Source organism: Antrostomus carolinensis, unplaced genomic scaffold, assembly GCF_000700745.2.
Source record: "Antrostomus carolinensis isolate BGI_N321 unplaced genomic scaffold, ASM70074v2 scaffold6009, whole genome shotgun sequence".
Lineage (NCBI taxonomy): Eukaryota > Metazoa > Chordata > Aves > Caprimulgiformes > Caprimulgidae > Antrostomus > Antrostomus carolinensis.
The window spans coordinates 1-20,084 of NW_010337744.1; the positions used below are offsets into that span (position 1 = coordinate 1).

General features: G+C 36.6%; 1 protein-coding gene across 1 annotated transcript; it reads right to left on the reverse strand.

The window, feature by feature from the left end:
• Positions 1–2,626: 2,626 nt before the first annotated feature.
• On the reverse strand, positions 2,627–19,632 carry LOC104519122 (ubiquitin carboxyl-terminal hydrolase 46; the record flags this gene model as incomplete). Its single annotated transcript, XM_010175275.1, has 9 exons — positions 2,627–2,865; positions 3,837–3,915; positions 4,797–4,994; positions 5,285–5,368; positions 10,114–10,190; positions 13,358–13,587; positions 15,843–16,056; positions 16,864–16,944; positions 19,614–19,632. Coding segments are annotated over 9 exons (1,084 nt in total), but the record flags the coding sequence as incomplete, so codon positions are not given.
• Positions 19,633–20,084: the final 452 nt, after the last annotated feature.

The window sequence follows — 20,084 nt, forward strand, 5'->3', positions numbered from 1 at the left end:
TTTTTTTTTTTTTTAATCAAAAGAACATGCTCCTTAGTTTAGCTGGTGGTAGCATGAAGTGAGTATTCCATAGTTTTTCAGAGCTGATGTCAGGCTACTGATGCTGGACTGGTGTGATAACTGTGCTGTGATTCTTTCATGGGCTAGCATGTATATAACTGTTTTTTCATACTTTATGAAAAGGCTTATTTTAGTAATTTTACTCTCAATAACATACTGCAATTATCTGTATGTTGTACAACCTAGAGCTGTTTTGCAGCTTGAGAAAACCAAAGATTATTATCCTGTACTTTAGCATTTAAATGTTAATTCATATTATTAACATTTAAAAAATCAATTTTCAGATAAGTCAATTGAAAAATAGAAAAAATTCCTAAAATTGAACTTATTTTAAAATTATTTTTATTAAAAGTTACTTTTTGTATAAACTTGAGTTCTAAACGTTCAAACGATAACTTAAGGATATCTTTTTGTGGCCTGTTTTAAAATTGAAGAATACCCTAAGAATGTTCAGTGGTAAACTGTGAGGTACAGACCTTTGGACCAGCAGTGGTTAATGCTGATCTTAGAAAGTGACTTCATTCACAAGGCAACCTTACCCATTTTAGAAGGCAAGGGATTATTATATTTTTATATGGAAATTCAGATTCTGAATAAATCCATTAAAGAGCGATTTTTCGATGGAAAAGCTCCTGTGCCTCAGTGAGAGTTGAATTCTCCTGTAAGATGTCTGTCTTCTGTGTCAGAGACAGAACACTTAATTCTATCAATAAAAGAACTAGAGCTACATCCCAGTTATGTTTGTCTCTTCTTGTATCAGTATAATAACATGATAAATCACAAATATTGTTAGATGAAAAGTCCACTTCTGCTTCTCATTCAGTGTAAAGTGCCACATTTACTTAGTTTACAGAATGACCATTGATAAAGCCAACTGAACTTCAATTAATGTTACAGTAGAAGCTAGTACTTCATTTTCACCATGTTTTAGCAAAAGATATTTCACTATCACAGCAGATTGCAATGAAAAAGGTTATTCTCTTTCCTACAGAGGATTAAAATATAAGATTTAGCTGAACTTCAAAAGCCAATTCTTGAAATGGTCTGTCGGCTATAAAGAAAGAAAAGGACCAAAAGTAACATTGTCTAATAAATACTTAATGAGAGAGAATGAAATACAAAAGGTAGAAATAAATTTTGTGAGATGAGAATATTTCCTTGTAAATACCAGAACCAGCTGCCAGTCCCTCTGAAGACAAGAGTGTTTTTTGCTGTTGGCTTCATTGGAATAGGAATTTGGCTACTGAAGTTCAAGAACTGTATAATGGAATGAAAGTCACAAACCAAGCAAAGTAGTTACCCAGTGTTACCACTGCCTTAACCTGCCATCGATCCTTTCTCATACCCTATTGATACTTTCTTCTACATTCATTCTTTGCCAAATTCCAGTATGTGAGTTCAGCAATTTTATTAGCCAGTGCATAACTAGTGTCAGCCAAATCCACCCAATAAAACCACAAACTAAACCTTTTGCACTAAGGCTTTTGACATTTTTAAAATCAGACATCCCAGAGCCCTATCTGTTTCTGTGGTGACCCAAATACTGTCAAACATGGCCAAAATGTTAGAGATTATATATACGTGACAGTGTGTGTAAACCAATGATTATTATGTATTGTGTTATGTTGCTAAGAAATGTACTCTGTCTTGAGAAATTAAAATGGGACCTGCAGATATTCAGAAAATTGCAGGATCAAGCTGTGTCCTATGTATTGTATGAACAACACTTATTTAAAAGGACTGTGCAATTTCAGTCCTGATGGCTATGTTATACGTGAGCAGTATTGCAGTCTTTGCAAACTCAATTAGGTAAACATGATACCTATGATATCATTTTAACAGAAAGATAAGCTTAATCTCTATAAATGTAATTTATCTCTGTGTCATACATGTCATCTCTGTGTCATACATGTCATAAAGGGATTTATTCCACTGCTCTGTAAATTCTGAAATCTATCTCTGTGTCATACATGTCATCTTGCTCCCTTTATTCCACTGCTCTGTAAATTCTGAAATCTCACCTCATCTGTACTATCATCTCATGATAAACAAACTGACTGGACATACAGAATTACTTAGTTCCATTCTCATTTAAATCCCTCTATAAGAATTTTAGACCTGAGGCTACGCACTGAAAGTTTTTAGCAACAAAAAGCTTAAATGATTTTGGAAGAATATATTTTTTTGCAGCAGAGAAACATGTAAAAAAATCCCCTATACAACCACAATTGCAATCATCATGAAACAGATTTTTTGCCTTACACCTAAAATGGGTAAGTATATGTCAGGATATATTTAAAGGAATGGTTTGTAAATCAACATACCCCAAAGCCATTTAGAAAGTTTTAAACAATTTTGCCCTAAATGCAATGAACACTTCCATATAAAATACTACTCTAGCTGGATTGGGTTTAACAGTTGATGTCCAGATCTTATTATCTGTAAATATTAGTCCATATAAATTTCACTAAAATCTGACTGCAAGTATCTCTTTAATCAGACTTAAAAAGTAAAACCAACCCCCCCCCCCAACAAAGTTCAGCATGTCAAAAATGGACGGTTATAATCAGTAGCACATAGACCATTTAATAGGAGACAGAGTGTATCATTGTTCAACCATACAAGATGTGGTCTGTGTAAAAGTCAGTTAAGGGGGGCCATCACCTTCTTTTGTGTGTAGCATTCTTGTCACCATTTGCCAAGTCACTCTCTTGACTGATAGAATAAAATATAGCCAGACTCTGAGTTTTTTGATATATCAGAGGTCAGACCATAGAATTCTTCAATAGCTTGAGCATCTATTTTCTGCAAAATAAATAAAAAATTCAATGTGCTGTTAGGTAAAATAAATAGCAAACATGGATCAAATGACTTTATAAACACAAAAGACAAATTTGCTTATTTGTTACAGTGTAGCAATAAGTTAATTCTGTTTGCAAATTAAGCAGTGAAAGGGTAATGTTCAGGGTTAAGCCCTACTGGTTTCACTCATGGAAGTCAACAGGAATGCTTGTCTCAGTGAACCTAACTGAATTAGGATTTTTCCAATAACTGGAATGCAGTAGTGAATACTATTAAAACATATAAATGTGGCCATGTGACCCCATCTTTCTGAAATTTACAGAAACCCTCTTCAGGACATGCCCTATCCAACTTTTTGCTATTGGATTTGTTGCTGGGAAATAAGACTCAAGATCTCAGTTTTGCCAGGGTGCCACAATGACATAAAGGGTTTGCTGAGGAATGAATTGCAGAATACTTAGACAGAATCTGTAATAGCTGTGGGCCAGATTCTGCTCTAATTTACATTCAGGCCAACCTTGACTACAGAACCCAGACTTTCTTGTAACTTCCCAAATTGTTCAAAAATTAAAATTCTACAGCAGTGCTAGCTTTACCCAGTCCAATTTTTCCAAGTGATATTGCCAAGGATTGCAACATAGTTCCTGGATATTTTACATTTTAATGAATTAAATTAATTTTATTAGATGCATAAATCATTCCAAATTAAGCCCTTGAAGTCTGATATTAAAAATGTTTGATGTTGCTCTGAAATAAAACAACCCCCTTTGACACTGACAGAGTAAGAACTACAGGATTAATAATTTTGTTTGTAATCTTAATTCCTAAAAGAGTTGAGCTAAATGTCACATTACAACCAAACTGTGGCTTTGCAGGCCAGTAATCTATACACAGACCTGGAGGAGAATTTTAACCACAAATAGAGAAGAGAACATAAACACAAAAGTTGTGCTCATGACCTTTAGCATACTGACCTCTACAATGTCATCATCAAACAAGAGCCAAAATCCATGACTTTTCACAATAGTAATATAATGCCCCCGATTCGGTCCACTAGAAAGCAAAACAAAAACACAAACTCCAAACTATTAGAAGATGCTATTGAGTCCATTTTGATAAGTCACATTTCTATATGCAAGCAGACTGAATTATAACTAAATGTTGTGAAGAACATAGTAAACCCATCCCTGGTGGTACAGTAGACATTTACTCCTTTCACCTTTTTGGTGACTTGTTGCATAGACTTCATCAGTTGAAAGCTAAGTGTGTTTTCATCTGTGCTGTGACCATTTGCAAATTAACCTGTAGAACACTTAACAATTTGCTCATGGCAGGCATCAACTATTGCATATATTTTAAAAACATTATGGACTAAGTTTAAGAGGGAAAATTGTTTGGCATCAACCCTGAATGTTTAGTTACATACAGCCTTTGAGAAGAAGGAGAACAGTTTGTATTCCTAGACCCCCAAAGATTTTTCTTTTTTTCTTTTTTCTTTTTTTTCTTTTTTCTTTTTTTCTTTTTTTTTTGTATATGTGATAATACCCCATATGTGAGAAGCTTTGTTACAGCTAGCATTTTCATTGCCTTGACAGGATACGAAGGCAATCTGTTGTAAGGCCTACGTGCTAGCAGTGTCTGGCCCTCACAGAGTCCTGTCTCTCAAGCTTTCTAAGAGGGCTGATGAGGAAGGAGACAGCTCCATTAATTTAAGCCAACCATATGACTTCTGGAGGCCTGAGACATTATTTTTTAAAGAAATTCAGATTTACTATGAGGGAGGGTGGCTAAGAGGTTCAGACCAAGACACAGGCAAGTTGGTATAGCAGCAGGGTTTATGTCCTCCCTCCCAGTCTCCTCACATTTTGTCAGGCATGCCTCTGCCCTTGGCAAATGTCTGGCAACAGCTTGAGGTACACATTAAAGTATTTTACCTTCCACAGTGAACAACAACAGCTACCAAGTCGTACATCCGATCTAAGTTGACGGCATCGCCAGATGTGTTGAAGAGACGTAACTCCAGAGGAAATACTACACGGTAAGACAGCTTAGTATACCTGTGCAATTGCTCCATATACTTGAATCTCTTGAGGTGTAAGGCAAGAATCATTGGCAGTTTTTTCACTCTCATCCTGTGAAATCATTAAAATGCATATGATAAAGACCTGATCAGTTCAAAGCCATTCTGTCTTTCCTTAATGAGTAAAGTTTTGCATTATAAAAGCACTTTGTAAGTAACAGCAGTCAACTAGCAGTAGCTTCTAGACTAAGACACACGTAATAGCTTTGAATCTCTCTGTAGGTTCTCTGGTTGGGGTTGGGGTGTAAGACTTCTAGGTACCTAAACACAATAAATATCAAGAAGGAGGAGGTTTGTCAAAGCCCAGAAGGGACATGGTGAAATAGCTTGCTCTTCACTTACCTTTTCTGTGCCTCCTGTTTACTGCAGCAAGTTTCACAGTAGTATTTCTGTTCACTACATAATGTCTCTGTGTTACTGAAGTCTCTGTAAACAAATACATGTATCAGTTCTTAAAGGATTGTAACACTTTCTGCCCCACTTGAGCTGATGAACTGGAATCCTAAGAAGACACTGGATGAAATCTTCTCTTCACTGACTCCAGTTTTCTAGAACATCTAAAGTAACTCTTCTGGGGTTTGCAAAGGGACTTAAGGTATCTGGCTCCTATGACAGCCTTGACCTATGACAGCCTTGTCCTATGACAGCCCCATATTAGGAGCTGAAGCTCTCCATATGATACAGGTGGAGGGTCAGGTATCTCAAGACATGTAAGAGACCAGGAGACTATATCCAAGGTGCTGCCTAGACTTGGATTTAGCTGCTCAATCCATCCAGTCCCTTTTTAAATTATTTGCAGAATGGAACAACTTCAAGTGCACTTCCATTATCTTCAAATAGTTAACATGTTATGGTGTTCATCTGTAAGATAGGTTTGAATCCTCATACATAGAAGGTATTTAATTCAGTTTTCTGCATCCTCTAGCCTCTTGAACTGTCATCCAGAAGTTATTTGATTGTACATGCTTGTTGTACAAGGAAAGGAAAATGGCAGCTAGTTTAGAAGGTTTTTTAAAACCTGATCAAGTAAATATGCTTGGAAATGTTTCTGGATTGAGCTTTTGAAATGAGAGAGGCAGAGAATTCTGGATTGAGTGTTTGAAGAGAGAGAAGCTGGTTTGATAGTGTCACTCAGTTCACAAAAAAGATTTGTTGGAAGCCACAGTGCTGATATGATTTGGATTTTTACCGAAAAAAATTTAACTGTAAAAAAAATGACAGTAATTTTTTTCACCTCTAGTGTTACATTGCAGCTAGGCAGGTATTTTGAGAACTGTAAATGCAGACATAAGCACCTATCTTCCACTTAAGGCACACAGGTTTTCTTGTGACTTTGTGCCTTAAATAGATATATCTGAAGTACAGAACTGTCCCGTTCATTGCACCTACATTGTACCTAACAAACAGACTTTTGAACTCTAGACACACTCAGACCCATTCTACCATTGCAGTTCACATGCACAGAGGCTGAAGCTGCACCGTCTGCAAGTTCAGCCTGCTCTCACAGTAGGCAGCACCAGAATAATCTTACAAAGGCAAAAGGAGGATCCTGGGTGATTGTTTCTTCCTTGCATCATCGCCAGAGAGGTTGATTGTAGAGCTGAAGACTCTATTATAGATTGCCAGGACATAGGTATTAGAAGTTATTTACATAACTTCATAAAAAGGGGGAATTTTTCATTTTCAAGTTTTAAGTAAGTTCTTTAAGGTTGACAGAGCATGACAGAGAGGCACTTCATTCGACTGAATAGTATTTATACTAACTGAGAATGTTTTTACTAGTTTTTTTTTCTTTATATGGTCTTAATTTGATCAGAGAGTGCTGAAATTTAGGACAAATCACATCTCTTGAAATGTAAGTTGCAACAAAACTTTGATCATGAGTATATTTCTTTATCTAAAAGGAAAATAAAGCATGATGACTGGAAAGGATTTGCTTCAGTAGTAAACACTGATCTCAAATATCTGATTTCACATTTAAATTTAAAGACAAAATTAACTGAATTCAGACAGTTCCTCTGAAAAACATGGTAACCTTTCAGGTTTACCATCATAAGTGAAGAGATGAAAATTTTAGAAGATATTAGAGATGGGTTATATGTGTGGGGAATATAATGATGCAAGATTCAGCAGAATGTGCTTGTGTAAGTTTTGGGTCTTCTATTAAAGAAAGAGTCTGATGTTTATGTTCAAAGTCTAAAGTCTCAATTTAAAGCAAATAAACACATCTGTGGAATTAGTTTGTTTCCTTCCCACCTCAAAGTGAATCAATGGAAATAAAATTTTTCTAACATGAAGAAGCATGTATAGATGGTAGAAATTTGTTAGATAGTAGTTTGTTCTATGCCAAGCCTCCCATGAAAATGAACTAAACTCAAAAAGCTTCTGCTTTTAAAATGTATTAATTATTCTGAAACCAATAATATCTAACATTTTAAATTATTAGTTGATCGCTATGGGAATTACATCAGTGAAAGCTGGAGAAATATGCAAATACTTGATAAGTTGAGAGACATTCCCCTCAACTTACGAAGTAAAAATAAAAAATATGGATCTAAAATAATTAAAAATAAAATATAACAATAGATAATAAAAATAATAAAATAAAAATAATAAAATAAAATATGGAAATAAAAATAATTGGTATGTACTATATTTGTTATTAAACTTCTATTGCTTCAGGCCTGATTGTCTATCCTGATGCCAGAGGCTTGTATTCTTTGGATCTCTTATGTACACTAGGGCCTTTTCAGTCTGAAAGCTACAGAAATGACTAAAAATAACATTCAGTTGCAGTGGCAAAGAAATTCACTCTATTTAAGTGCTATCTTGCATAATTTTTCTTTAATTTATCTTTTAAATGCAGTAGCACTTAAAGCTGTAAAGACACAGTAAAGCAGTTGTCAACCTGAATCTCTTGCCCTATGAAAAGAAAAACTGGGATTTTGCTTCCCTTTATTTCCAAAAGGAATGATGTGTGGTCTTCAAAATGCATGTCATGCTGTTGGAGTGAAGGCAGAAAGTAGACTGGGATGTATAAACAAATTTATATTATTTATATTTATTGTTTATATTAAGGGCATCCATTCTTCTCAGGACTGTGTAGATCTCTACTAGAATATTGTGCCTAATTTTAGCAACAACACTTCAAGAAAGACAGAGTTCAAGAGAGAAGTCCAGTTGGAGAGAAGGCTGAAGAATAATGAACACCAGCAGAGATCTAGAGAAGATGGCCTGTGAAGGGAAGGTTGAGTGACCTTAAGCTGTTTAACTTAAAAAAGCAAGTGATGACACTCTTCCTGTATGCAAAAGACTGCTGCTAAGAGAAGGGTGAACAACCCCTGGTTTATGTCCAGAGTACACAGGGCAAGTAGAAATGGGTTGAACTGAAACAAAGATTCATGTTACTTGTTAGTAGTAAGAACAGGAAGAATTGGGATAGGCAATCGAGCTACTAATGCTAAGAGATCTTTTGGAACAGGTTGGACAAGCACCCAATCTGAGGTGGAGGTAGAGATTAACCTCTTGGGGTCCCTTTCAACTCCATCATTCACCTGTTGCTTGCACTAGTGCAGGTGCAGCTTTTTCACATCCTAAACTACAGCCACTGACTGTTCAGTAGTAGAAAGTTATTGGTATTTTTACTGAAGTACTCTGTGCCTTTGCATAAAATGGCCTTTCCAAACAAAACATTTCCAGGAAGCTTAACAACCAAGAAATAAAATGAAAAGTTGGAGAAAGCCAAAGGACAGATGCTAAGTTAGCTACAGCAGCACTTTCTATCAAGTTCAGTAGACCAAGCTGTAACAAAAAGTCAGTGCTCAGTCTCCAGTAACTGTATATCATAGAACCAAATAACAATACAGACTAGAAAGAACCTCAGAAGGTGCACATTTCAGCCTCCAATTGACCTCCTTCAAATTTACTTTGAACACCATTGGGAAAGGTAATTAATGCTGACAAAAACAAGTTCAAAGGAGCTGCTACAGGGAAGAACTTAGAAGTGTGCAAACTAAAGCCTATAGTACCAATATTGAGTCAGTTATCAGTGACCATGAACAGACAAATTGATAACAGAAAAAAATTTTAAAATGCACTCCTTTCCTAAGCTGCTCTTCTGTTTGCTCACCTTTTAAAATGAGGCAAGTTACTGCAGTGTGGACTACTTGAGGGCTAAGGACTGCTACAGTATCCTACCGGTGACCAAACAGAAGTTGAGAAGGAAAAAACTTACTAGATCTAGGACTTTAAAATGTAACAGAAGTTACTTGGTCTATTTGTGGTGTCCACAGAGAAATCACTGCCTTCTGACTCAGGAAATGGTTAGTACCTCATATGCTTTCTCTTTTTGTCAGCTTGGGGTGATACAGCCCTTCCTAGGCATTCCAGAATAACTTAAATGCAATTTCAAACTTAGTAGCAATTTTGGACCTTGAAAGAGTAATTTGACCAATTGATAATCATAACTTTAGAGCAGCAATGTATTGTCTTAAATCCAGGTATAGGTTTATTGTATTGTCTTAAATCCAGGTATAGGTTTATTGTATCAATGCCAGAACTCCAGATATTTTAAATCTCTTAGAATAATCATCTAAGCAAGTCTGAAAATTACTGTGATCTCTGAAGTATTTGTTTAATAGTTAAAAGTGTACTAGGAGCAAAACTGAAACTTAGAATGAAAGCTTTCTCCCCATAAGTTTAGGATGAGGCACAGAATAAGAAACTTCTGTGGCAGAAAAGTAGACTTTTGAAATCTTTTGCCCTCCAGGGACTCTAGCACTCATTCTGCAAGCACACTCTTAACTTTTAATATGCTCATATGTCCTAATCAACAAAGCACTTGAGTAGAAGCTTAAAGATAAGCACACTTAAATCCCTTTGAAGCCAATTATACTGCAGCAGTTCTTCCAGATAACAAGGCAATCAATTATTTTCCCCAAGAGATGATTTTTTTCCCTTTCAAACACATACATTGAAAGAGAAAATGAGTAAAACAAAGTAATTAATGTATATTTTGTCATTAGAGAAAACATTCAGTTTACGGGCTTTTTCTTCTGCTTAGGAAAAGCTCAAAACCCGATGTTATTCTACTTCTCTTTTCTGTATTTACCAGAGTTAGAAAATTTAGCAAAGTCAGACAGGCTATCTGTCAAAGAGATGCTTTCATTTACCTTAGACAGTGTGTAATTGAAGTGTTCTGCTCCACATCAACAGAAAGGTCAAGAAAATCTTCATCTTTGCTACTAACCTGTTGCAAAAAATATACATGTAAAACAGAGACTTAGTAAAACACCCTACCTCTAATGCTGTTTACATCTTAGTTTCTTATTTTACTGGAACTTATTTGCCCTTTGTGTAATATATTACACTACATAATTACAGTTTATGCCCCACATAATTATTTACACTATTAAGGATGCAATGAAGATATTTTCCAAATAAGAAACTGTTAAGAAATGTGATGTTTAACCATGTTATGCTTTCTCTCCAGGGATCATTCAAAAGGCTGGCTTTACATTTCTTGTTGACATAGCTGTGTTTCTCCACTGAATATTGTTCCTGGTCAATAATTTTGATTAAAAAAAATAAAAATATTAAAAGTAAAAATGGCAAACTGATAGTATTTTGCAAAATCATTTTGATTTCGCAAAAGCAGAAAAATTCTAATAGTTTTTATTTTAAAATAGTAACCCCAAGAGTCTTCAAAATGACAGATCTTGATTTTTGCTTTGAAAATGATTTTTCACATCCTGAAGATGAAGTAAAAAAAGAAAAATCCAATAGGCTAATTGTTGTAATACTTCAACTGAGTTAAAAAGATTGCAGAATTATTTACTGCACATGAATTTATTCATATTCATAGCAACCATTTCTGTTTATAAAATGCTGCATGAACACTCCATATTTTGCCTCCTATGACTGCATTTCCTTAGAATAACTAAATAAAATGATAGGATAGTGAAGTTCAAATCAAGAACTTCAGTGAGAAGTTGAATCCATTGTTCCAACACAAGTTCCTCATGCTCAGATTTCTGCAATTCTGTGGATATGAAAGTTATGTACTACTTTCAGCTCATCTTTGCATTATGTCAGGGATCCTATATACATGGTGAGTGCAGCCCATATCAGTCCTGAATCCAGAGGAACATCTTTAGCAGAATTAACTTTGATATTATGAAAGATGTACAGAGGCATAACCTGCACCAATTACAATACAGCAGCAGTTCTTCAAACAAAAATCCAACCTGAGAAATTATTTGACCCACAGGGGACAGGAAACCGCAAAACTGGCAGCAATCAACTGCAGTATAAACATACAGCTAGAATTTGAGAGATAGAGCAACAACGCTTCAGAGGACATTGTGTCTCTACAGCTGGAACTAGACAGACACACTGTGTATCAAGAAAGAGTTTAAATACTTGGAAAAGTCATTGGCAAGATTAGTGTTTCATCTGAATACCACAAAGAAGCTAGGAATTCTGTTACTGATTTCAGCACATCAAATGTTTACTGAAAGGGGAAGAAGAGCTAGTTGGAGCTAGAATAATACAGACCAAATCTACAGGTAGCTGGAAAACCAGATTCAAACTGCGCTCTTTGTAAGTGAGAATAAGAATTGCTGGAATCTGAACGATTCTTCATGCACTACATATTAATATTTTAGCAAAGGAACATCTTTTAATCCATTTTACTATTTCCCAAAGATTTCAAGATACAATAATACAAGAAAAACAAACTGGAAAAGTATCCTGAGTAGTATACAGTATTTCTGCACTCACATGAAGCTATACACAAGCCTTCCTACAGAAGCAATACCTAGTGCTGCAATGTAGATGCTTGTTTTCCATAAAGCTTGGTCACTCTGAATTACAAATAGGGTACTGTGCAGTTTTGCTGTTACCCAAGGATACATCCTGACTTCAGTACAGTTTGTGTGAATGAATAATTAGAATTAGGACACACAACCATTTAAAGAAGCTTGTCAGTTATAAAAGAATTCTACCCCTTCACTTATTTTAACTTGCAATTATTACTTGGGTTTTTATAATTTAAATACATTAAAGAAATAATTTTCAATCTCTCTCTCGTGTTTTCACTTATACAGTCTTGTTCTAAACTTGGTCCAATCCCTTCTTTCATGTTAACTATTACTGTATCTCTTGCCCCCCACCCACCCTGACCCAAATTCTTGGAGGATTTGTATTTTCTTGGAGTACAAAGCTATTCTTTATGATTAGAAATATCACAATATGTTCTTTTACACATTAATAGGACCTGGACATGGTTTATCTCACCTAACTTCAGCTGTCTGAAGTTAGATATTTAATCTCAGCTTGCTGTCTGAAGATACCTTCTCTGGGTACCTTCTCCCATCTTAACGCAGATAATCTAAAGTTGCATTTTCTTTAGAGGAAGTCCTTGGTAGCAGTACTGGTGTGAGTTAAAAATACGTTATTCTTAGGCCAGATCAGTTTGCTGGCCCAGTTCACAGCATTGCTGCACCAATAATTGCAACAGCTCATAGAGCTGTTGTCATGGAGCCAGGACAAGCTGTACAAAGCAGAATACCTGATACTGCTTAAAACTTTCTGTATCGTGAAACAGCCTAGAGACAGATAGAGGGAGCTTCTTGCAGGAGCTCCTTTGCAATCTCCGTCATCTACAGAAGGAGCAGAGAAAACTGGTTCATCCTTGACACTCACCTTTTACAAAGCAAAGGTTAGGTGAGGTTAATTCCAACCTTTTTGGAAAGTCAGTGTCACTGCTCTCCCCAAAAAAGACTTTTTTCCTGTCTGTGTTACTCTTTCACATAACAACCTCACAGTGAGATAGATAGATAGATAGATATATATATATTTAATTTCTTCTCCCTTTAATTAGAAGCATGTGATTGAAAACCACAGAAATTTATAGACTTGCAATCAGGTTTCCTAACTAAAACTAATTTTTTACCCATATTTCAAACATAAGAGACTTCAAACTGACAGCATCTTCTAGAAAGTACTAGGGAGATAAAAGAAAACTTATGGTTTGTTAATAACAAACACTCTGAATGCTAGTCACATTCTTAGGATTGAACTAATACAAATTCATCTTAACATTTCACTTATTCATGGCATAATTATGTGAATATCTTCTCCCAAAGTTACAGTAATAACGAAGGGTATTGATTAACTATCAAGGTTTTAAACTAAAGATATGTATTAGGACAGCAAGACTTGACATAGGTTAGCCAAGTAATGCTTAGAAAAATAAATTTTTAGAAAAGAATATACTCACTTCAAGAAGTAAAGTCTACAGGAATATCCACAATTCTCAGATGTCTGAAAAGATTCATACATTTATATATATAAAATGTATCTATCTATTAATGGACAACAACAACAACAAAAAAAATCTATCCCAATGCTTACGGTTTCACAGTTCAAACATCTAGTTTCGTTAGTCAGTGTTCCCTGAAAAATCTCATGCACCCAGGTGAGTTCTTGTTTATTGTTCTCTTCAGGTTCATTCATGTTGCCGTTCTTCAGTTTCCCGTTTTGCTTTTCCTGTTTCTTCTCCTCTTGCAAAATGTCTGCAATGGTGTTGAGCAGGTAATTTAAAAACTCATGTGCATCCTGCTGCATGTAGTTGTCAAAGAGATCTGTGAAGAAGAGAGTTGAGATTTCTAAAGCTGAGTATATCCTTTCCTTCAAGAAAGCAAACTAAATTCATTATACCTTTCCAAATACATGTACTAGCCCTCGCTCCACAAAGTATTTAAAACCATGCCAAAGAACAGCAGTTTTGCAATCACACTGGCTTCAGTGAAGCTGTTTTGGGGGAAGGCTTCATCTCATCTAACTTTAGCTATCTGAAAAGTTACTCTTTGGAGTTGGTTGTGTAGTCTCCCACTACAGTCAATGAAGAAAGCAAGAGGGTGACCTACCCTAAACTAATTCCTTAGACTAGATGCCTAACTTTAGGCAACACTGACTTCCACCCATATATTCCAAGTCCTTCAGACACTTAGGAACATCACAGACTTTGGACAGTTAGACACATGGCTGAGGAAACTGATGACATTGGATGCTGACCCATACTAGTGTACTGTGGCTGGGATGGAGTTACCTTTCCTCATAGCAGCCCATACAGTGCTGTGCTTTGTATGTGTGGCTAGAACGGTGTTGATAACACACCAGTGTCTTGGCTATTGCTGAACAGTGCTCACACAGCATCAAGGCTGTCTCTCCAAATCCTCCCCTCCTCTGCCAAAGGCTGGTAAGCTGGGGGTGGGGAGGGGACATAGCTGGGACAGCTGACCCAAACTGACTGAAGGGATATTCCATACCATGTGACTTGGTGTTCAGAAATAAAAGCTAAGAAAAAGGAGGAGGAGGGGGAATTAATTATTAAGAAATTTGTCTTTTGAAGCAACTCCTGTGCATATCAAGGCCCTGCTTCCCAGGGACTGGCCAGAAATTGCCTGCTGATGGGAGGCAGAGAATAAATCTCCTTTGGTTTTGCTTTGCTTGCCTTCCCTTTTTTTTTTTCTTTTTTTTTCTTTTTTTTTTTTTTTTTTATTTAACTGCCTTTATCTCAACACATGTGTTTTTTTCATCTTATTTTCTCCCTTTGTCCTACTGAGGAGGGGAGTGAGAGACAGGCTTGGGGGGCACCTGGCAGCCAGCCAAGGTTAACCCACCACAAATAGTAATAACACCATCTAGCAAAGCTAATTTTTCACACACAAGTCTGATGAACAGAGACTTGTCCTTTTCAGTAAGAAATGTTTGCAAGAGGAGGGAAGAATATCCCAGTGGTAATCTAGTACAGACTTCTCCAGTGAAGGCTTAATTTGCCCACCATGTCAAAGAAAAAAGAATCTGTTCCAAATAAATGTGTATTTTTATCCTTCTGCTCCTGGAAAAGCTCACATGGATTTCCTTAGAAAATATTGCACAGATCCTTCGGCTTCGCAGTGTCTAGCCTGGAGATATAAGCAGGTTAATATACACTGAGTCTGGCCTTAATTTAAAAAAACTGAAAACATAAGATCCAGTCCCTAAAACTGATCCATCACAGTGTGGGGGCATTTATCACCAGATGACTCAGAGTTAACTTTGTCACACTTTCAAATGCCTGCTCTCGAATGAACAATCTGCTCATTTATATGCTGTCACCAGGAAGCAATTTCTTCCAGGTGTTTGACTCTTACTGTGTCTCCTCATTCAAAGCTGCCCTGTTTCTGAGCATACCACCCACATTGATATGGATCCGGGCCAAAATGGAGCTGTGTGGAAGGCTTCCTTATTTTAAGATGTTCCCCGTATCCCTTAGACAGAACTACTACAAGATCAGGCATATGCTCTTGCCAACCTAATGCTCCAGAAGGGTCTGATGCTTCACAAAGTAAGTCTGTGCCCACCACTTCTAAGAACAGGAGCAGCAGTTGACACATCGTTCACTGAACACCCCCACATACATACAGTTACTTGTCCTCCAAGGTGTTTTGGACTTGTGGTGCCTGTAGCACTCCTAGGTCGCACAGTTTCTATACTGCCAACTGTCCTCAATGTATCTTTCTGCCATATTCCACAAAAAATTAATTAAAAAATTACAGCATAATGTCACCCTATTTCCAGCCCTAGCTCACTGTACAGTGTGGTCTGTCCCACCATGCTCTGAAAACATTAATTCCTGCACCTCTGGGAACTTATGAAACCTGGTACTGCTATTTCAAGCATACTGTAATGTACACAGACACTAAAATATTAATATCTAACCCTCAAAAAGTATTAAAAACAATTTACAAATCTAACCTGAACATCTAATTAATATAACCACACTGCCCAATATTTATTTATACTTTCCTGATCAATGTCTGAATGTCTAAGAGGGTTCCAGTTTTACACTTACCATTCTCTTTTCGTAACCTTGATATGAACTTCTTTGGTGGAATAACTCCAACTTTCTTCTTCTGAGTAGCAATACTGTGGAAAAGATCTGCCAGGCAAGTCAAGAGATTTTCCTTCTTTTTCTGTTGGGCCTTGTATGATAATACATTTTCCCGAAACGGCCGGCAAAAATACAATGCCTGCAGCACGGAGTTACAGTAGCAGGTGTTCCCAAACTGCCATGTAAAATTAAAAACAATCTTAATCCCTGTGCATCACAATAAAACTAGTTGCTTCATTCAACTTCTGGCTTCTGTGCCCCTGTCACATAGCAGCCTTTTTGCCATGCAGCTGCTGTAGGAATATATTTCCACACGCACACCTGACACTCCACAGAAAAAAGCTCTGGTGTTCTAACTTAACTAGGATACAAAGTAAAAGTTTCCACTTGCAAGAGATATATTTATTGTAGTGGATGTCGTTAAGCTTGTTTCCATGTATTAATATACTCTTGCTGGGCTCTATCTTACTGCTCAGTAGCAGAATGACTTACGTTTTAAATAGAAAGAATTACTATTATTATTTATATAGGAATAAACAAATTATTGAAGACCCTTCCCACTCCTTCTCTCCTTAGTCACATAAAAAAGCTCCTCTTAAGAGAGTTCCCAATGAAGGTTGGTGTGCCTAGAATAGTGCATACTTCTATCTCTTCCTCCCTCACATTTCATGGCTCAAATAGACTTTTAGCTTTATTGAAATGCAAGTTCTAATCCCTGGAAACATTGATAGAACAGTAAACTCTTTTCTCTGGGGAGAGTATGAAGCTATATTCAAACATCTGATACAGTTTTGCAACCCACTTTGCCTAAAATCGAAATGTGAGCAGTACTTTTTCAAAAAAAAGACAATCCTACCTTGGAACAGGATTGGGGGAGGAAAAAAAAAAAAGAAACAAAAAAAACCCCCCAAAACAAAGTTCAAGTAAAGTAACATCAAAGCCATAGTTCTGTATATGGATGCCTACCGAAAATGGTACTTACATTGACCAATCCAAAGTAGTGTTCATTGATTGGAAACTGCTCTGGGCCAATGTCTTTTTCCAGAGCAGAGGCATTGGTGCCCTATAAAAACAGAGGGAAGAAATTGGTTAGAATATTAAGATTCTAAAATAAAGTTATAGACAACATCAAGACAGAAACTAATTTTTTCCTTTCAGCTACAATTAGCCAAGCTAAATCTGCCTTAGTACTGGGCAAGCATGACAGTCACATGAGCCAGTAAAAATGTTTGCAGTTCTATATAGTGGAGCTGACCTGGCTGGGACACTCTAGTAATGGCTGATTAGAAGTGAACAGGTCACAACAGCAGTAGTTCTCCCCACGCCCAACTCCCCCTGATTTTTACTGTGTATGTGAACAGATGGATCCCATTACTCTCTTACCTCATAAAGATACTTGTTGATCTTAAGCAAAACCCTTAAAGTTATCTTGGATAAACCAGTTCCTTGATGTAAGGCTGGCTTTCTAAGCATTACTGAAACTCCTCTGAATCCCTTCTAATTTGCCAGCAGCCTTTAAAAATACTCGGTCCCCAGACCGGCACCCAGTTCTAGTAGCAACACAAATGTTAGAAACAACTTTAATGTGTCTGACATTTTGTCCTATCTAACATCAAAGGGTGCATAAGCCCAAGCACTGTTACATCTCAGTCGCTGCCTCAGTGGGTCAAGTTATGTTCAGCTGTAACTCCACTCCAACAGCAAAGTTGTTTTCACAACTACTGGTCTGTGAAGTACAACCACTGATTTTGTATGTTACCTGTAGTTTTGCTATATTAAAATGCACATTTTTAAACAAGCTTACATTTCCAACCAAGCAAGCAAGCTAGATTGCTGCCAAAGCAAATGTCATTACTCCTATCCACTCCATAAGCTTATAGATCCCTGTAGGACCTCACAAAAATGCTGCATTTGGACAAATATTCCCTACATACATTTATTCAAGACCTATCAGTTAGCCAATTTTTAATCTGCATGATAATTGCTTTACTGACATCACACATCTATTTACCTACCGAGCATGCTCTGCGGTGTGAAGCATGAATATATTATGCCTTAGAATTTCCACCACACAAGAACAACACAGTTGATTTACTTTCATAAAACCGTGTAAAATGGCCCTTTAAAACCTGCAAAACATCTGAAAATTTCTGAAACGTCCTGTGTTCCTGAGGCTGGCTCTATTTATCATTTTCTCAGAGACTTAATCCGCTAAAATTTTCAATGTTACTGGTAATGAAATTAAATAATTCTGACATCCCTTCTCCCTCTTCTCCCCAAAGCCTGATTTGTATTTCCTTACTGCACCTACCATCACCAGTGCTTGCTATATGAGATTATTATTTCACATCAACTCATCAAAAGAAGATTATTTTAGTCAACAGAATCAGTGGTATGAGGAAACTCGGCACAGGTGCTCTTTGAGAATTTACAAGTCTTGAAAGTAAACCAGCTCCTTCAAGTTGGCAGCTTCCAGAAAAACTCCAAAGATGTTGCATTTCACATGCCCTTATCAGACCTCTTTCCAGTCTCTCCCCTTCTCTCACATACACACAGCTCATTGCTCAGACCAAGTGTATGTGATTTCCCAGTACTTTACCTGCACAAGGCTCTGTGCAAAGCTTAAGGGATACATTATATGTCCTCATCAGGCTCTGCTTCCTCAGTGACAAACTTGGAAAAAGGAATTATCTATACAAAGCAATTCTTGTTTACTTTTCAATGGAGATGACAGTGTGATAATTATATAAATTCCATAAGAAGATTAGTTTCTTTGCTTGGAAAGTCAGCAAAGCAGCTGACTCCCCAAGAGGGAGGAAACTGATAGACATTTATTTGCTTGTCTGATATTACCAGTGAAGCAAACAGCCACTGTTGCCCTCAAAATCTTGTCTGATAAAAGAAAAACACGACTACAGAAGATTAATGCAGCTTCTGAAGAAAACAGTCTTCATATTAATACTCCTTGTACAGCATTCAGATCAAAGCAAAGGTTTTCTTCGATTACACTTTTAGTGTACAAATCAAGCTCCCTAACAAAAATTAAATGGTTGTTTTTCCAGTTTTGCAGGAAGCATTTTCCACACTGAAAAAAACTATCCCTCTAGAATTCATGGAAAATATCTCTAAAAAGTAACCTCCCACTCTTTCATAAACTACAGGTTAGTGTATGCAGTTAGACAAGTAGAATGCAAGTGTTCTGCTGACTAGTTTCTCCTACACCACTCATTTGCTTTTCCTCCAGGGCCAGGGCCAGGGTTTCTTACTGCAGAGGACGCCAGATGGTTTGACAAACTCTTTCTAGCATTTAAATTGTCTTGTAAATATTGTGAGAAAGAGCAAGAATCAGGATTTACCAAACAAAGTTATCACTGAAAACCAAACAAATCCATGATGTGCACTAACTGATCTTCATATAAAAACTATACACTTTTGAAAAAACATATACTTAGGAATAGCTCATCATAGAGCCTTAACTCTCCAAAACCAGGCCTTGGCTGTTGCAAACATAAAATGAAGCACTGTGTGCTGGTTTCCCAAAAAAAACAGGGAAGCTAAACTAAATCTTTGGGTAAACTCACATAACTCCCACAGACTTAATTAAGAATTGTGCTTTCTTATATCAAGGGTAATTCCAGTCTGGTTTATTTTAAGGTTTCCAAAAATATACTGTTAAATTAATTTTAAAAAAGAAGAGTAGAAAAACTGTTGAGAAGCACAGAGACCTAATACTTCAAAGCAGGATATATTTCTTATACAGAGAAAAAAAATGTAAACAGAATATTTAGTAACCTTAAACCATGCCACACTGCATACATATTGTGTGTTTTGCATAGGAAGTCTCCTCAAGAAGTAGTTAACATGATAGCAGGAGAAATTATTGGAAATTTTTCCAACAAAAATATATCAGAAAGTGTACACCCAAGCCAGGTTTAAATTAGAAAAATTATTAGAGATGTGTTAAAGATGATTCAGAACTCGCTTTACACCAGCCTTATCAAATATAGAAAACATGTTAGCCTATTGAGATTAATCTACAGCAAAAATCAGCCATGACTATTTAACATGGTTTTAAGCATGGTTGTGCTTGTTCCCACTCCCAGGCAGTCATTTTGGTCACTTCTGCAGTCAAAACCTGCCTAAACATTTAAAATGCAATCCATTCTCTATGGTTTTAAAAACAATCCTGTGCTTCAGCTAGGA